Here is a 13,344-nt window from a genome sequence, read left to right as displayed (position 1 = left end):
TGGCGGGTCGGGTTAGATTTTGCCACCCCTAGATCCAGGGTAGTTTGAACTCAGATCCAGGTACAGACCACATTATTTGATTTTGTCCTGATTCTTATGTATATGACGAAAGCTTGGTTGGTCCAAAAAGGAAGTGAAAGGCAAGGTAAAATATGATCAGGTCCAAGGGACCTTAGACAGAAAACTTTCTAAGGTACCTTGGATGCCGTCAATCATCAAAATGAACGGCGCCCAAGAACTATCAAAAGCTCTTGTTTCATTTTTCAACTCATGATGTCATTCATCCAGAAAGTGAACAGCATCCAAAAATTTTGTGGGACCTATCTAACTGCGGTCCATCCTCTTGACAACTTTTGGGTGCCATTCAGCTTGATGATGGACGGCATCCAAGGTATCTTGGACAGTTTTTGGTACCTGGTCGGTGAGATGAGAAGGAGGGCACTTTCAGGAATTCAGGTCCAACTAAAACTTTTCTATGCAAGGGTGGTTGAGTGTCTCAACAGTCTGCGGCTTTACCATACCTTTAAAAGAAACCCATGTTGCTGTCTCCCTTTGCACAAGTACTCTTCCTTATCGCCCATATGATCTTCATTTTCTAGAGAGAGAGAGAGAGAGAGAGAGAGAGAGCAACAAAAGAAGCAAAACGCGATGGGAAATTGCAGGAAAATAGGTGTTCGAAGGTATGTCAGATCGAAGACGCCTCGACTTCAATGGACTCCGGAGCTTCATCGTTGCTTTATCGATGCAATCAATCGTCTTGGTGGCCATCGCAGTATGTTCTTCTTTCTAAATTTTGATGACTTTTTTTTCTTTTTCATGTTGAAGAACACAAGTGAGTAGATTTTAGGATGACCATCTTCATTAGTTTTTGTAGAAACACCACCAGCACTAAGAATACTGATGAAGGTGATGATTATGATGATGATAATGATATTGATCTTTGTGCTTTAATTGTGTGTATGAAATTGCAGAGGCAACACCAAAGCTTGTTCTTCAGACGATGGGAGTCAATGGATTGAAGATTTCTCATGTAAAGAGCCATCTTCAGGTACTAGTCTTTTGATTTTTTTTAAGACTGAAATTTTTCTTTCTTTCTTCAAATCGTTAAGCACAAGATAAACAAAGCTGAAATTGAAAAACAATGGTTTGTTGGTTTTTCAATTTTAGAATTCTTTTTTTTTTTGTGGTTTTGAAAGAATGATTAGAATTCTCAGTGAAAAAAGATTCTCAACCTCCTGTCGTTGGGAAAAACCTATAAATCCAAAGTGGTATTTTCACATTCAGATGTTTCCTTCTCCCAATTATGACTTCAAATGCAGCACGTCTCTCTCTCTCTCTCTCTCTCTCTCTCTCTCTCTCTCTCTCTCTCTCTCTCTATATATATATATATATATATATATATATATATATATATATATATATATATATATATATATTGTTTCAAAAAGATTTTATAATATGATTTTTTTGAGCTCTTAATTGAAATAGTTACATTAGGTAACTTTTATAAATATAATTAATGATCGACTTCAAATGGTTTTCAAATTTTCTTCAACCAATCAGTTCCTTCTGTATAAATAAATGTCGGTCCTTTATTTTGGAGTTAATTATACACTTTATTTTAGTTCAACAGTGTTATTAGTTCAAGCATACTGTGTGCCATACATATCGATAGAACTGTAAACTTTCATGAAGGCCTTAATGTGTGATAGATTAATTCAAAAAAACAGAAAGTGTGATAGATTAATATAAGATTAATGGCGAAGATGACTTTGCCATTTAATGCGTCTTGTTTGATTCATGCTTTCATTGGGATTCTGTTTAGTTTTCCAAATTGATAAGACGCCTTTAAAGGATTTATATGGAAAAAGTAACCATCTCAAGTTTTTTACAGTGATCATCAACATTAAAAGTCACTAATGGACGGCTCAATTAATGGGAACAATTGAATGTCATATTGCATCTGAAAGAAAATAGGGCAGTGAGGTCTCTTTTTTTCTTTATTGAATGCAAAATAATATTGAAAAGATAATAAGCATACTGACAAACATTTAAAACTGAAAAAATAATGGATCGAAAGTTCTCGTGAGAATTTTTAAAACTTCGTATTTCTTGTGTTTTGACCCCACAAAATATAGACAAAAATATACAAATAGAAAGTAAATTTATAAGAATAAATAAAAGATAAAAATAAAAAAATTAGAATCACTTATTTTTCACAAGAAAAAATCTCATAAAAACGAAAATATCATGACAAACTGATGATACTTTACGTTTTAATTGGAATATCGTAAAATTTTGTTGTTTAAAATGATGACCTATTTCCAAATCATTGCCGATATTTGTGACATTGATAATAAGAACATTGTGGGAACATTGACTAGGAAGTGAGCAATAACCACATCAACCTTTTTTCCTGGCCTATGCTGCTTTTTCGAACTCTCTCGCTATTACCAACTTGATAAGGGGTAATGAGGTAGATGAAACACACTGAGTTCTGCTTAGGAGACTGGAGACATTCTTTGCCACATTCAACATGAAGGCGGATAAAGTGGGATAGAGATTCTGAGCTGCTCCTCAGATCACTTAGGGTTGAGAAGACTAGCAACTGCAGATATATATATATATATATATATATATATATATATATATATATATATATATATATATATATATATATATATATATATATATATATATATATATATATATATATATATATATATATAGAGAGAGAGAGAGAGAGAGAGAGAGAGAGAGAGAGAGACTGAACATATTAGGCCCTCTTTTCTAGTTCTGTTAGGCCCCATAGTTTGAAGTGTTTTATGATAGATATGATCCATTATATGTGTTTTACATGCTCGATTTTTTTCGACAAAAAATATATTTTTATGAGCCAAAAAAAATTAGTACCTTCATAGCCATTGATTTTGGATCACCAGAAAAACCTATATACAGGTCAAATTCTGGTGATCCAAAAGCCAGTTCTCACTAAACAAAACCCATAGATCACATCTACAGTGTTAGATGTGAAAACAAAAACTATGCTTTTTAAAGGAGCCTAACGAGGCAGAACAAGTGCATTACTCTCTCTGAGTAATGTGTAAGTTTCAGATCATTTATCTCCTTAAAAAAACATATTTACACGTGTTTTTTACTTAAATTAAATGCGTATATCTGATCTCTATGCTTCATTTAGTAGAAAACATGTATTGTTTTAAACAGTTTTCATGTCTAGACGTGTTTTTAGCTGACCAAAAAAATCAATGGTTCCTATTACACAAAAAACTTGATTAGCTAACAGTCAAGAATTCTTGTTAAATTGATTCAATCCAAAACATGGTTCTTTGTGAATAAGCAATGATAAATACATCTATAGGTTTAGATTAAATATTAAACACATGCAAATACGTTTTTGAAAATGTTTGAAAAATAAATGACTTGGAACTTACTCATTACTCATATATATATAGTGGTAGCAGCCTACCACTTTTGTAGCACACAATCAGCTTACTGATCTTTCCAAAGGTTTTTTCTATTATTTTTAAAATCTGACCACACATATATGATCTGCATGCTTGTTTTTAGGAATCAACTCTTGGATTGAGTGATTCTGACACATATTTTTATAAGATTTAAAAATTGATGGTCTATAATTTTCATATATATTTAACAACAACAACAACAACGCCTTCATCCCAAAACAATTGGGATCGGCGATATGAACCCAAAAAGAAAATCATTCTGGGCCTTCCACATGAATCCTTCTCCTCCAATCATTTCTATCCAATGCCACATTCTCGGTGAGGTTCAAAGCATTCATATCATTTCCTATCATCTCCATCCAAGTCTTCTTAGGCCTATCCCGACCTCTTTTAACTAATATATTTTCTCATTTCTCCATCCTTCTAACTGAGCATCATTATGCCTTCGCCGAATATGTTCAAACCACTGTAAACGATTATCTCTCATCTTATTTTCAATGGATGCAATGCCTACCTTCTTACGTATCTCCTTGTTCTGAATCTTATCTTTTATTGTATTTTCACGCATTCATCTAAGCATACACATCTCAGCTACACTCATTTTTTGAATATGATGTTTCTTGGCAGCCCAACATTCCGTACCATATAGTAAAGCGGGCCTAATTGTCGTCCTATAAAACTTTTCCTTCAACCGCAAAATTTTCATATATATTCAATGCTTAAAAAATCATGCTTTTATAAAAAAAAACATGATCCAAGTGTCATTCTCTAACAAATTGACCATGTCAAACAGATCTGCAAATATGATTTGCAAAAACCTGAAAACACCTATTGATTGGTGGTAGGCTATAAAAGTGGGAGGCAGCTACCACTTTTCATGTAAATATCTAGAGCAAGTGATAGTTGCCTAATGCCTTGTGTGCTTAACAAAAACACACTTGCGCCGAGTGTCCATTGCACGTGTGATGTATGCTCAGCACTCAAAGAAAAAACACCCTTTAGTTTGAAGTGACGCTATAAAACATTTATTTTATACTGGTCACGTCCCATCTGAGGCCTTAAGCGACATTTTTGGTGCGTCACTAAAGGTTTTTTTTGTTATTTTGAGCATTGAGCATCCATCATGCGTGTGCGATGGACGCTCAATGCGGGTCCTTTTTTGTTAAGCATCATTGCTTAAGTAGTTATCACTTTTCTTTATATATATATATATATATATATATATATATATATATATATAGAGAGAGAGAGAGAGAGAGTAAGGGGTAGCTGCTTACTTCGATCTATGTATCACCAATCTACTGGGCTTCTAAAAGGTCTTTCTCATGTTTTTCTCAAATTTAACTATACAAATGTGTGTTCTACATCTTGATTTTATAGAAATGAACTCTTGGATCATCTGGCTTTGACATGTGTAGATTTTTATAAGGTTTGAAAATCAATAGTCTATATTTTTATAAGTATTCAAGCTGAAAAATCACATTTTTTTAATAAAAAAAAGCATGATTCAAGTGTTGTTTTCTAGCAAATAGATCATGCAGAACACATCTGCAGGGTCAAATTTGTGAAAACATATCGGTTCACTCATGGTTGGCTCTTAACTTTAGTAGGCACCTCCTCTCTCTCTCTCTCTCTCTCTCTCTCTCTCTCTCTCTCTCTCTCTCTCTCTCTATATATATATATATATATATATATATATATATATATACACACATGCAATGATGGTGAGTATAAAGGGGAATGAGGATATCAAGACAATGAGATGATGAACTTTGAATACTCACAATATAAGGGAGGATCAGGTGAAATGTGATTGCATACTTTAGTGTGCTGCTGCACCACCGACCATCTTTGGAATACAGCCTGTCGGCTCTGGGTCACTCATAATAAAAATCTTGTCTCGATTGATAAAGCATTAACGGCAAGTTTTTTATCCCCGCTAATTGATAGGTAACAGCAGGACATAAATATCACCCTTATTACTCTACTACGGCCATGAATCTTGCCGTTAGATGTGTTTATCATGTTCGATTTAGTGAGAATCAACTCTTGGATCATGTTCTTTAGACGAAAAAACATATTTTTATGAACCGAGAAAAACTAATACCTTCATAGCTATTGATTTTAGATCACTGGAAAAACTTATATACAGGTCAGATTCTAGTGACACAAAAGCCGGTTTCTACTAAACAAAACCTATAGATCACATCTCATGTTAGAAGTGAAAAAATAAACAAAAAACATGCGCTTTTGAAGGGGGCAGAACAGAACCATAGCATTACTCCATCTTTATCATGGTCCTTATCTCAAATTATGATTGCAACTAATATATATATATATATATATATATATATATATATATATATATATATATATATATATATATATATATATATATATATATTAGTTGCAATCATAATTTGAGATAAGGACCATGATAAAGATGGATCTTGTCTTTCTCTCTCTCTCCTAAATATAATTGCTTCAATTAGAAGTGTCCATATGTAAATTACCCTTTTCTATTAAGATCGTCTTAGTTTTACCCCACTTTTCTTTTATGATTTCAAGGTTTAGGAATTGGCCAGCTAACCGATTGTTTCTCTATCTTGGTCTTATTTTGGCAGATGTATAGAAGCGCTAAGAATTGCATCATGACAGGTATATAATAGTGGCCCAGCTCACACTAAGTATTGATTCCAAATCAACCACAGTAAATTGTCTTATTTCTTTGTTTTTTGTTCTCGTTCCACAGAGTTGCATATCGAGAGGCCATTTCGCTATAAAGATGAAGACGAATCAGAGTTATCTACAGAAACTTGCCGAAATTCTAAGCGCATTTCAGATTCTAACCATGCTTGTGCATTGAACATGTAAGCTCTCTTTCTTTTCATTTCTTTAATAAGTTTAGATATGTTGCCTACATGTTCAATATATAGAAATCAGTGGACGTTATCTTCCAACATCAGGAATCGAATTACAGCTTCCTCTGTCAAGCCAAACATTAGATCAAGACCTGAAGAAGTCACTAGGACGCTTAGCTTTTTATCACAAGAATCTTAGAGCAATAAGTGGCTGTAAGAAGCCATGCATGAAGTGTCAAGCAAGAAACAAGTGTAATATATATAAACAGCATAATCTGAAGTTAACTGTAAAAAGCCATAATGGAAGAAAGTACAAGTGACAGAACAGTAGACAAAACATGTAATTTTACTTGGGGGAAAGTATTTGGTGCCCTCGTGGGTAAGGAGCCCCTTTGTTGGAACTCATAGTGAGAGATTGTTTTGATCAAATCTAACCCCATGGATGTGTTCAGCATGGTCAAATAGTAGAAATCAATGTTTGGATCATATATTTTCAATATAAAAATAGGATTTTATGAGGTTGAAAATTTGGTATTGATTTTCAACCTGTACAAAAACTTACATCACATTGTAAGAACATGATCCAAACATTGATTTCTACAAACCAAACGTTTAGATGACCTTAGGGTTAGGTGCAAAAAACATAAAAAAAAATTAAGAATAGTACATTTTTTTTGCTAGAGGGATCCTTACTCATGAGGGTAGCAAACATTAACCCTTAGTACTTTTGCGCAACAATTTATATATGTAGGTTTTGTAATAAAAGATAATTCTAACATGATGGACATGTATGCTTGCACTTTTCCATGAAAAAACAAATAATGTGTTTGAAATCATAGGCCAGATACTGTGATTTCAAATCTCACAAGGTGTGAGTAAATCAATCATATTTACTCGCCGTTCCATTTTCGCACATTTGCTTCAACGTAAAATATGGGGGCAATTGGATTCTTTCTCTAACAGTTGTAAGAGAATGATTCAGATTATTTGGGGCCAAACAAAGGTGCCTCAAAAAATGTATTTCTAATAACAAGAAATTTTGATTTTAGTTTAGAAAAAGTAATTCATTCATTCCCCAAAAAGTGTATTTTTAATATCAAGAAATTTTGATTTTAGTTTAGAAAATGCAAGACATTCATTTCTTGGAAGTGAGCTTCTGCTAAAGTTTCATAAGCATGAAAAGAATGCGTGATTTCATGCTTTTAAAGTGAGTTTCTAAGGTTTTTTAAATGCTTCCGGTAAATATGACAATCCTTTTCATGTTGCAAATTTGCACTCATGTTCGAAATTAACTTGGGGACCTATGCCACAAAGACACATGGACATGAGAATGAGAATGAGAATGAGTGATGCGGATTTACTCACAAGTTCAATTTTTTTTAAATAGAACATGAAGACATAAAATTTTATAAAAAGTGAAATTTGTATTGAAATAATACTTAAAAATAGAAAAAAAGTATTAAAATAATATTAAAATATTGTTTGTATGTGTCAGTGTCTGTGTCCACGTGTTCGAGCATGTCTGGGGGAATAGTTATAGTCCATAATTATTTTAATGGCCTTTTTTATTTGAAGTGTCAGCTTGATGCACCTCATAGTTGGCTCAAGGATTCACTAACATATTCAACAGAGCTACAAAGGCACACATATATATGTGTAGTCTGCATACTTGGTCCTCTTGTTCATGTACTAAACAAGATTGTGGTCACAATATAGCCCTAGTTAACTCTTAAAAATGATAGATTTAACCCTTCCTTTTCTTTAATTCTTGATGGTTGAATATCTGAGAGAGAGAGCACTAAAGGCAAGAGGATAAAATTAATTTTGTGATGGAAAGTAAGCCAAGCAGCTAAATGACGATTTTTGAAAAAGTGAGGAGTTCTCATTAAATATTTGAAACTTGATCTAGTGAAACGTAAATTCTATATCTCATTAGGTTGTGTGCCTATTTATTAAATTACCCTACAAGGTACTTGTAAATTGTAATTGCTTGAAACCTTTTTAATGGTGAAATCACTTATTACATACATTGAGCTTTGTGATGTCGATGTATTGTGATATTTTAACAGGCGATGGGTTGAGAATAAGGAAGAGTCGGTTCACAAAAGGACACCATGGAAAAGGTTGGAGATGTGGAAAAGGAATTGCGAGCATTTTCAGGGTAGAGAAGACCAAGAAAATGCTGAATTTGAGGTACCATTCTTTTTCTTTGTTCTTATGAGAAACTAGTTTGTTTCAATTACGTTGAGAATATTTTAATCTACCTGATAAATTTATCAGTACATTCAAGCAGGGCCGAATTATTTTTCCCATTATTTTCCACTGTAACCTAGTCCATGTCAGCCATGGACGGTGGTCGATGGAGATGGCAACTGCAGGTGGTCCACACCTGCAGCATATATCGATTCTAGTCTATGCACAACTTAATCAAAATCTCTCTCTCTCTCTCTCTCTCTCTCTCTCTCTCTCTCTCTATATATATATATATATATATATATATATAATGCCCTAGTTCCACCCTACTTTCTCGTTCTACCCCGTTAAGCCCATTCAAAAATCATAGTTTTGGTGTTTTTTCTCACATCTAACATCATAGATGTGATTTATAGGTTTTGTTTGGTGGAAACCAGCTTTTAGATCACCAGAATCTGACCTGTATACAGGTTTTTCCGGTGATCCAAAATCAATGGCTATGAAGGTACCAGTTTTTCTTGGATCATAAAGACGTTTTTTTTGTCAAAAAATATGATTCAAGAGTCGATTCCTACTAAATCGAATATTCCTATCACATCTAACGTTCAGATCTATCATAAAACACTTCAAACTATAGAGCCAAATGGGGCAGAACGAGAAAAGTGGGCCTAATATGTTCATATTAGGCCCCATTTCTTGTTCTTCCCTATAGGTTTTAAGTGTTTTATGATAGATCTGAACTGTTAAATGTGTTTAGCATGATCAAATTAGTGGGAATCAACTCTTGGATCATGTTTTTTTAACAAAAAAACATGTTTTTATGATCCAAGAAAAACTGGAAACTTCATAGCCCTTGATTTTGGATCACTGGAAAAACCTGTGTACAGGTCAGATTCCAGTGATTCAAAATCTGGTTCCCACTAAACAAAACCTATAGATCACGTGTTAGACGTGAGAAAAAATTACTTAAATCTATGATTTTTGAAAAGTCCTAACGAAAAAGGGGGCCTAAGGAATATATATATATATGCAAACCGCTTAAACATTAACTATTTTTGGCACTTTGTAAATCTAACCTTTTTTATGTATTCTGCATGGTCTATTTTTTAGGAATCAACCCGATACAACTTTCACTATAATTCTTAATACAACTGGTAGGGTCTGCCTAACTCCAGCATATTTATGAAAAAAATAATCAAGACTTGGATCATGTTTTTTCAACAACAAAAACTAGCTATAAATCTTTTAAATATAAAAGTTTAAAAAAAATTGATCAGTTGATTTTGAAGCCCTAAAAAACTAAATCCATATGCACAACACATCCATAGTCAGATTTTCAAAAATATGAAAAATTCTTTTATATATATATATATATAGAGAGAGAGAGAGAGAAGCCTTGCAATAATTGCCAGGATAAGTTCATGGATCTTGTTTCTTGTTCTTTTCATTTGTTTAGATCCCATTTTGGTGCTTTGTCTTGACTTGTCAATACCAGTCAGTCATCATCATTGTGCCAATCGCTAGCTTGAGTGGTTCGCATTAAAATTGCCAAACCATTGTCCTAAGCTCTACCTACTAGTTAAGCAGCCATCAGCCATGAAACGACCATAGTCCCCGCAAAATGGCCCCTCAAAAACACCTATTGGCTTATTTCAAGTCATTTCACAATTCCGTCAATCTGGATTTCCGGTTGATGTGATTTTTGATCTATTGAATCACACTAACCATTAGATCAACTGCAATGTTTAAACCAGTGGTGGTAAGCTTGAATTCATAATCTTGTAGAAATGTTGAGAGTTCCTACATTGATCTCATCTTTAAATACTGTCAAAAGTAATTCAGTAGCATTCATAGTATTCCAGACCTTCAACCCAAACAAGACATGGAAAGCTATGTCCACAATCCATTTTGGTTAATGGGTTTGAAATATGATTGGTATATCCAGTAATCTGAGTAGGCTAGATTTCGCTTTCAACCCCCATAGTCTAATTTTTGTTATTGAACAACTAGATATATAGAGACATTTAACTACTTTCAGTGAAGCATTGCTCTCATTTAAAAGAAAATCTGAGTATGGTTCACGTGAACTGCCACAACTTCCCTTCTTGATTCAATCATTGCTCTAATCCATATACAATTGGACTTCGGTGTACTTGAATATCTCAAATTCATGTTTGATACTTTTTTTTATTTATAACTTGAAGAAACCATACCTGACACGATGACCTGGTCATGCTGGCTCAGCCTACCACACCTACGGTCGTCATCGTCGTGCCAGGGGCATAAAACTCCAAGGCTAGGTCCCCTGCCCCCGGGGCTTATGCTGGATGTCAGCTTGCGCGTATGGCCCATAGTTTTCTAGGTTGGGGGTCAAGAATTAGTTGGTTGATGTAAAACCTTTGGATGTGAAGAAGGATACACATTCATTGAACGAGGGTTGTGATTGAAAGTGATAGGCCCATAATTTGCTAGCATCAAACTTGCTCTGATTGAGTCAAAGGTTCTTGCACTCGATTATGTATGACTTGGTTTCTTATAAAAGAGACTGTTTTGGCAGTGCATCCTTTGTGAGAACCATAGACTCAAGGAACTCTTGTGGACGACTATACGTCAGTCTACTTGTTCTGGAGTTTTGTGAAATGCTCTATAAGCTACCTCTGGCTACTACAATAACAATATAGTTCACTCGTATCTTGAATTTCCTATAACTAGCAGGCTCCCAATTCATCCAGGAGTAGATTCTGATATCACCAACAAACCTGGAAGTTCCAGGACTTTCAGTGTTCCTTGAAACCAAGATTCTTGACGTTTGAATATTACTTCAACCAATAGTAAGTTATGAAGTTCTCACTATTTCTAAATATTAGACAAAAGTGAACAAAGTCTTTAATATTTCAACACGTACGTAAAGTTGCTACTTTCTGCCGTTACTAGCATATAAAAGGATTATGAGTTTTCAAATAACATTGAACAACTATATATATATATATATATATATATATATATATATATATATATATATATAGAGAGAGAGAGAGAGAGAGAGAGAGAAACCGGTTATGTCTGGTGCAGATGTGCATGCATATGCAGTATCAATGAGTTGAAACTCAAAGCTGCAAGTTGTTTTGACTGGTCAACCCTTGGATTGTGTTTTTTCAACAAAAACATACATTTTTTAAGTTGCAAAACAATTAGTGCATTTGTGACCTTTTGATTTTTTAACTACCAAATAAACTATGCATACAACGTATTCGAAAGTTGAACCCCACCAAATAGACCATGCAGCCATATCTTATGGTGTTTCACTTAACAAAATGTGAACAATAAGATACTGCTCACTTCAACTCATTGACACTGTATCACGCTATATATATATATATATATATATATATATATATATATGGTGGTTTCAAAACACGATACCACACAAATGTATTTAACATGATTTAATTACCATGTTAGTAGGTTTATATCAACTCCAGCATATCCTGTGATTCAATTTTCAAGATATTGACTCTCAAAAAATAAATTCAAGATACTGAAAAACCAATACTTCATGAAGATGGGGATGGATTAAAAATGACTTAAAATGTCACGTTTGGAATCAAATTTAATACATAAAATAGTAAATAAACGATGCTAAACATGATCCAAAGGTCAGTTTTTGTTTTTGGAGACTAGATCCATGTAAATCAAGATCTTATACTACCATAAGTTATGGTGTACTGCATCATTATATATAAAAATATAAATAAATAAATCATATATATATATATATATACTAGTAAATAATTGTGATTACTAGAACTTCTTTTGTCGTATCTAACATATATAGTTTATACAACCTAAGCCCTTCAAATCGATGTACAGATGTCCAATTTTAGCAACAAATATAATATTGGATGTCTTCAAGAAATTTCAAAATTATTGTAGAACATCAAGCATATTAATGGGGCTCATTATTTGGTCATGGCTTCTATAAGAAAAAAATATTATTTGGTCATGGCAGGTTAGGCAGATGGACAAGACTGGCGGGAAGCAATCACATTGGCATCTGTTTCTTCCTCACTTTTACAATCAAGGGAACACCAAGCAAGTTGAAAAGTTTGATAAATGTGAATTGTCAATTAATCAAAGCTTCTCAAGGAAGGCTAGCTCTTCTTCAACAGTTGAGGCAGGTGAAGTCATGTTCTTGCCCTCTAATAAATGTGGGGGGATCACCAACAGCACTCTTGGTGAGAGGCGGATCAATCTAGAGCTTACCATATCTACCCCTGGCTCACACTAGAACCAGACCTAGGCCAAGTTCTGTAAAATCACTGCCTGTACATCAGTAGACCACTGAGACATGTAGATGTTCTTCTCTTGCTACTACAATAACTCAGCATGCGTGCACGTGGTTTATGTTTAGATGCCATTCTTTTCATTATTAGTATACTCTCTCTCTCTCCACAATTAGTCGGCATGCCCTAAATTTTTGGTAAAACGAGGCATTCATCTTAACTATCTGAAAGTTACGGCGGCTAAACATAAAATTTCCAAGAGTTAGGCACCTATATGTAAATTATTTAAAAAACTGCACATAAACCAACAGGTTTGCATTGCACCATAGGCATCCCATTTATCAGAAGCTTAATAGATCTACTAAAACCATAAGGCTTACGATGTTGAAAGGTTAACTAGCAGAGGAAGAATCACCGAGGTGGTATCCCATGTGGTAAGCGGAGTCCTATGCCAAGCTGAAGGCTCAAGTTTGAATTCCTCTGCCACATGGGGCTTAAGAGATATCTGGTAGAGGTCTGCCT

At 34.0% G+C, this 13,344-nt stretch overlaps 1 protein-coding gene across 2 annotated transcripts; it reads left to right on the top strand.

The window, feature by feature from the left end:
- Positions 1-560: 560 nt before the first annotated feature.
- Positions 561-12,971, top strand: LOC149831106 (uncharacterized). Of its 2 annotated transcripts, none has more exons than XM_090011973.1 (6): positions 561-772; positions 972-1,048; positions 6,110-6,143; positions 6,238-6,355; positions 8,416-8,539; positions 8,627-8,750. In XM_090011973.1, the coding sequence occupies exons 1-6, from the start codon at positions 649-651 to the stop codon at positions 8,672-8,674; spliced, it is 525 nt and encodes a 174-aa protein (XP_089868099.1). In that variant the 5' UTR covers positions 561-648; the 3' UTR covers positions 8,675-8,750. The 2 variants fall into 2 exon arrangements, with proteins under 2 accessions (XP_089868099.1, XP_089868098.1); XM_090011972.1 differs by lacking the exon at positions 8,627-8,750 and adding an exon at positions 12,549-12,971 and having other exon boundaries at positions 562-772.
- The last annotated feature ends 373 nt before the right edge of the window (positions 12,972-13,344 follow it).

The sequence above is a fragment of the Nuphar pumila genome, chromosome 7 (genome assembly GCF_984573655.1).
Source record: "Nuphar pumila chromosome 7, dmNupPumi1.hap1.1, whole genome shotgun sequence".
Taxonomy (NCBI): domain Eukaryota; kingdom Viridiplantae; phylum Streptophyta; class Magnoliopsida; order Nymphaeales; family Nymphaeaceae; genus Nuphar; species Nuphar pumila.
The sequence above is the reverse complement of the archived record's forward strand: the minus strand, read 5'-3'. Positions and strand labels throughout refer to the sequence as shown.

Excerpts from the sequence above, each read along its gene's own strand:
- LOC149831106 (XM_090011972.1), top strand. The coding sequence starts at position 649 with ATGGGAAATTGCAGGAAAATAGGTGTTCGAAGGTATGTCAGATCGAAG. Across the intron at positions 6,144-6,237 it reads TAAGAATTGCATCATGACAG|AGTTGCATATCGAGAGGCCA; the intron begins GTATATAATAGT and ends CTCGTTCCACAG. Across the intron at positions 8,540-12,548 it reads AAGAAAATGCTGAATTTGAG|GTTAGGCAGATGGACAAGAC; the intron begins GTACCATTCTTT and ends TGGTCATGGCAG.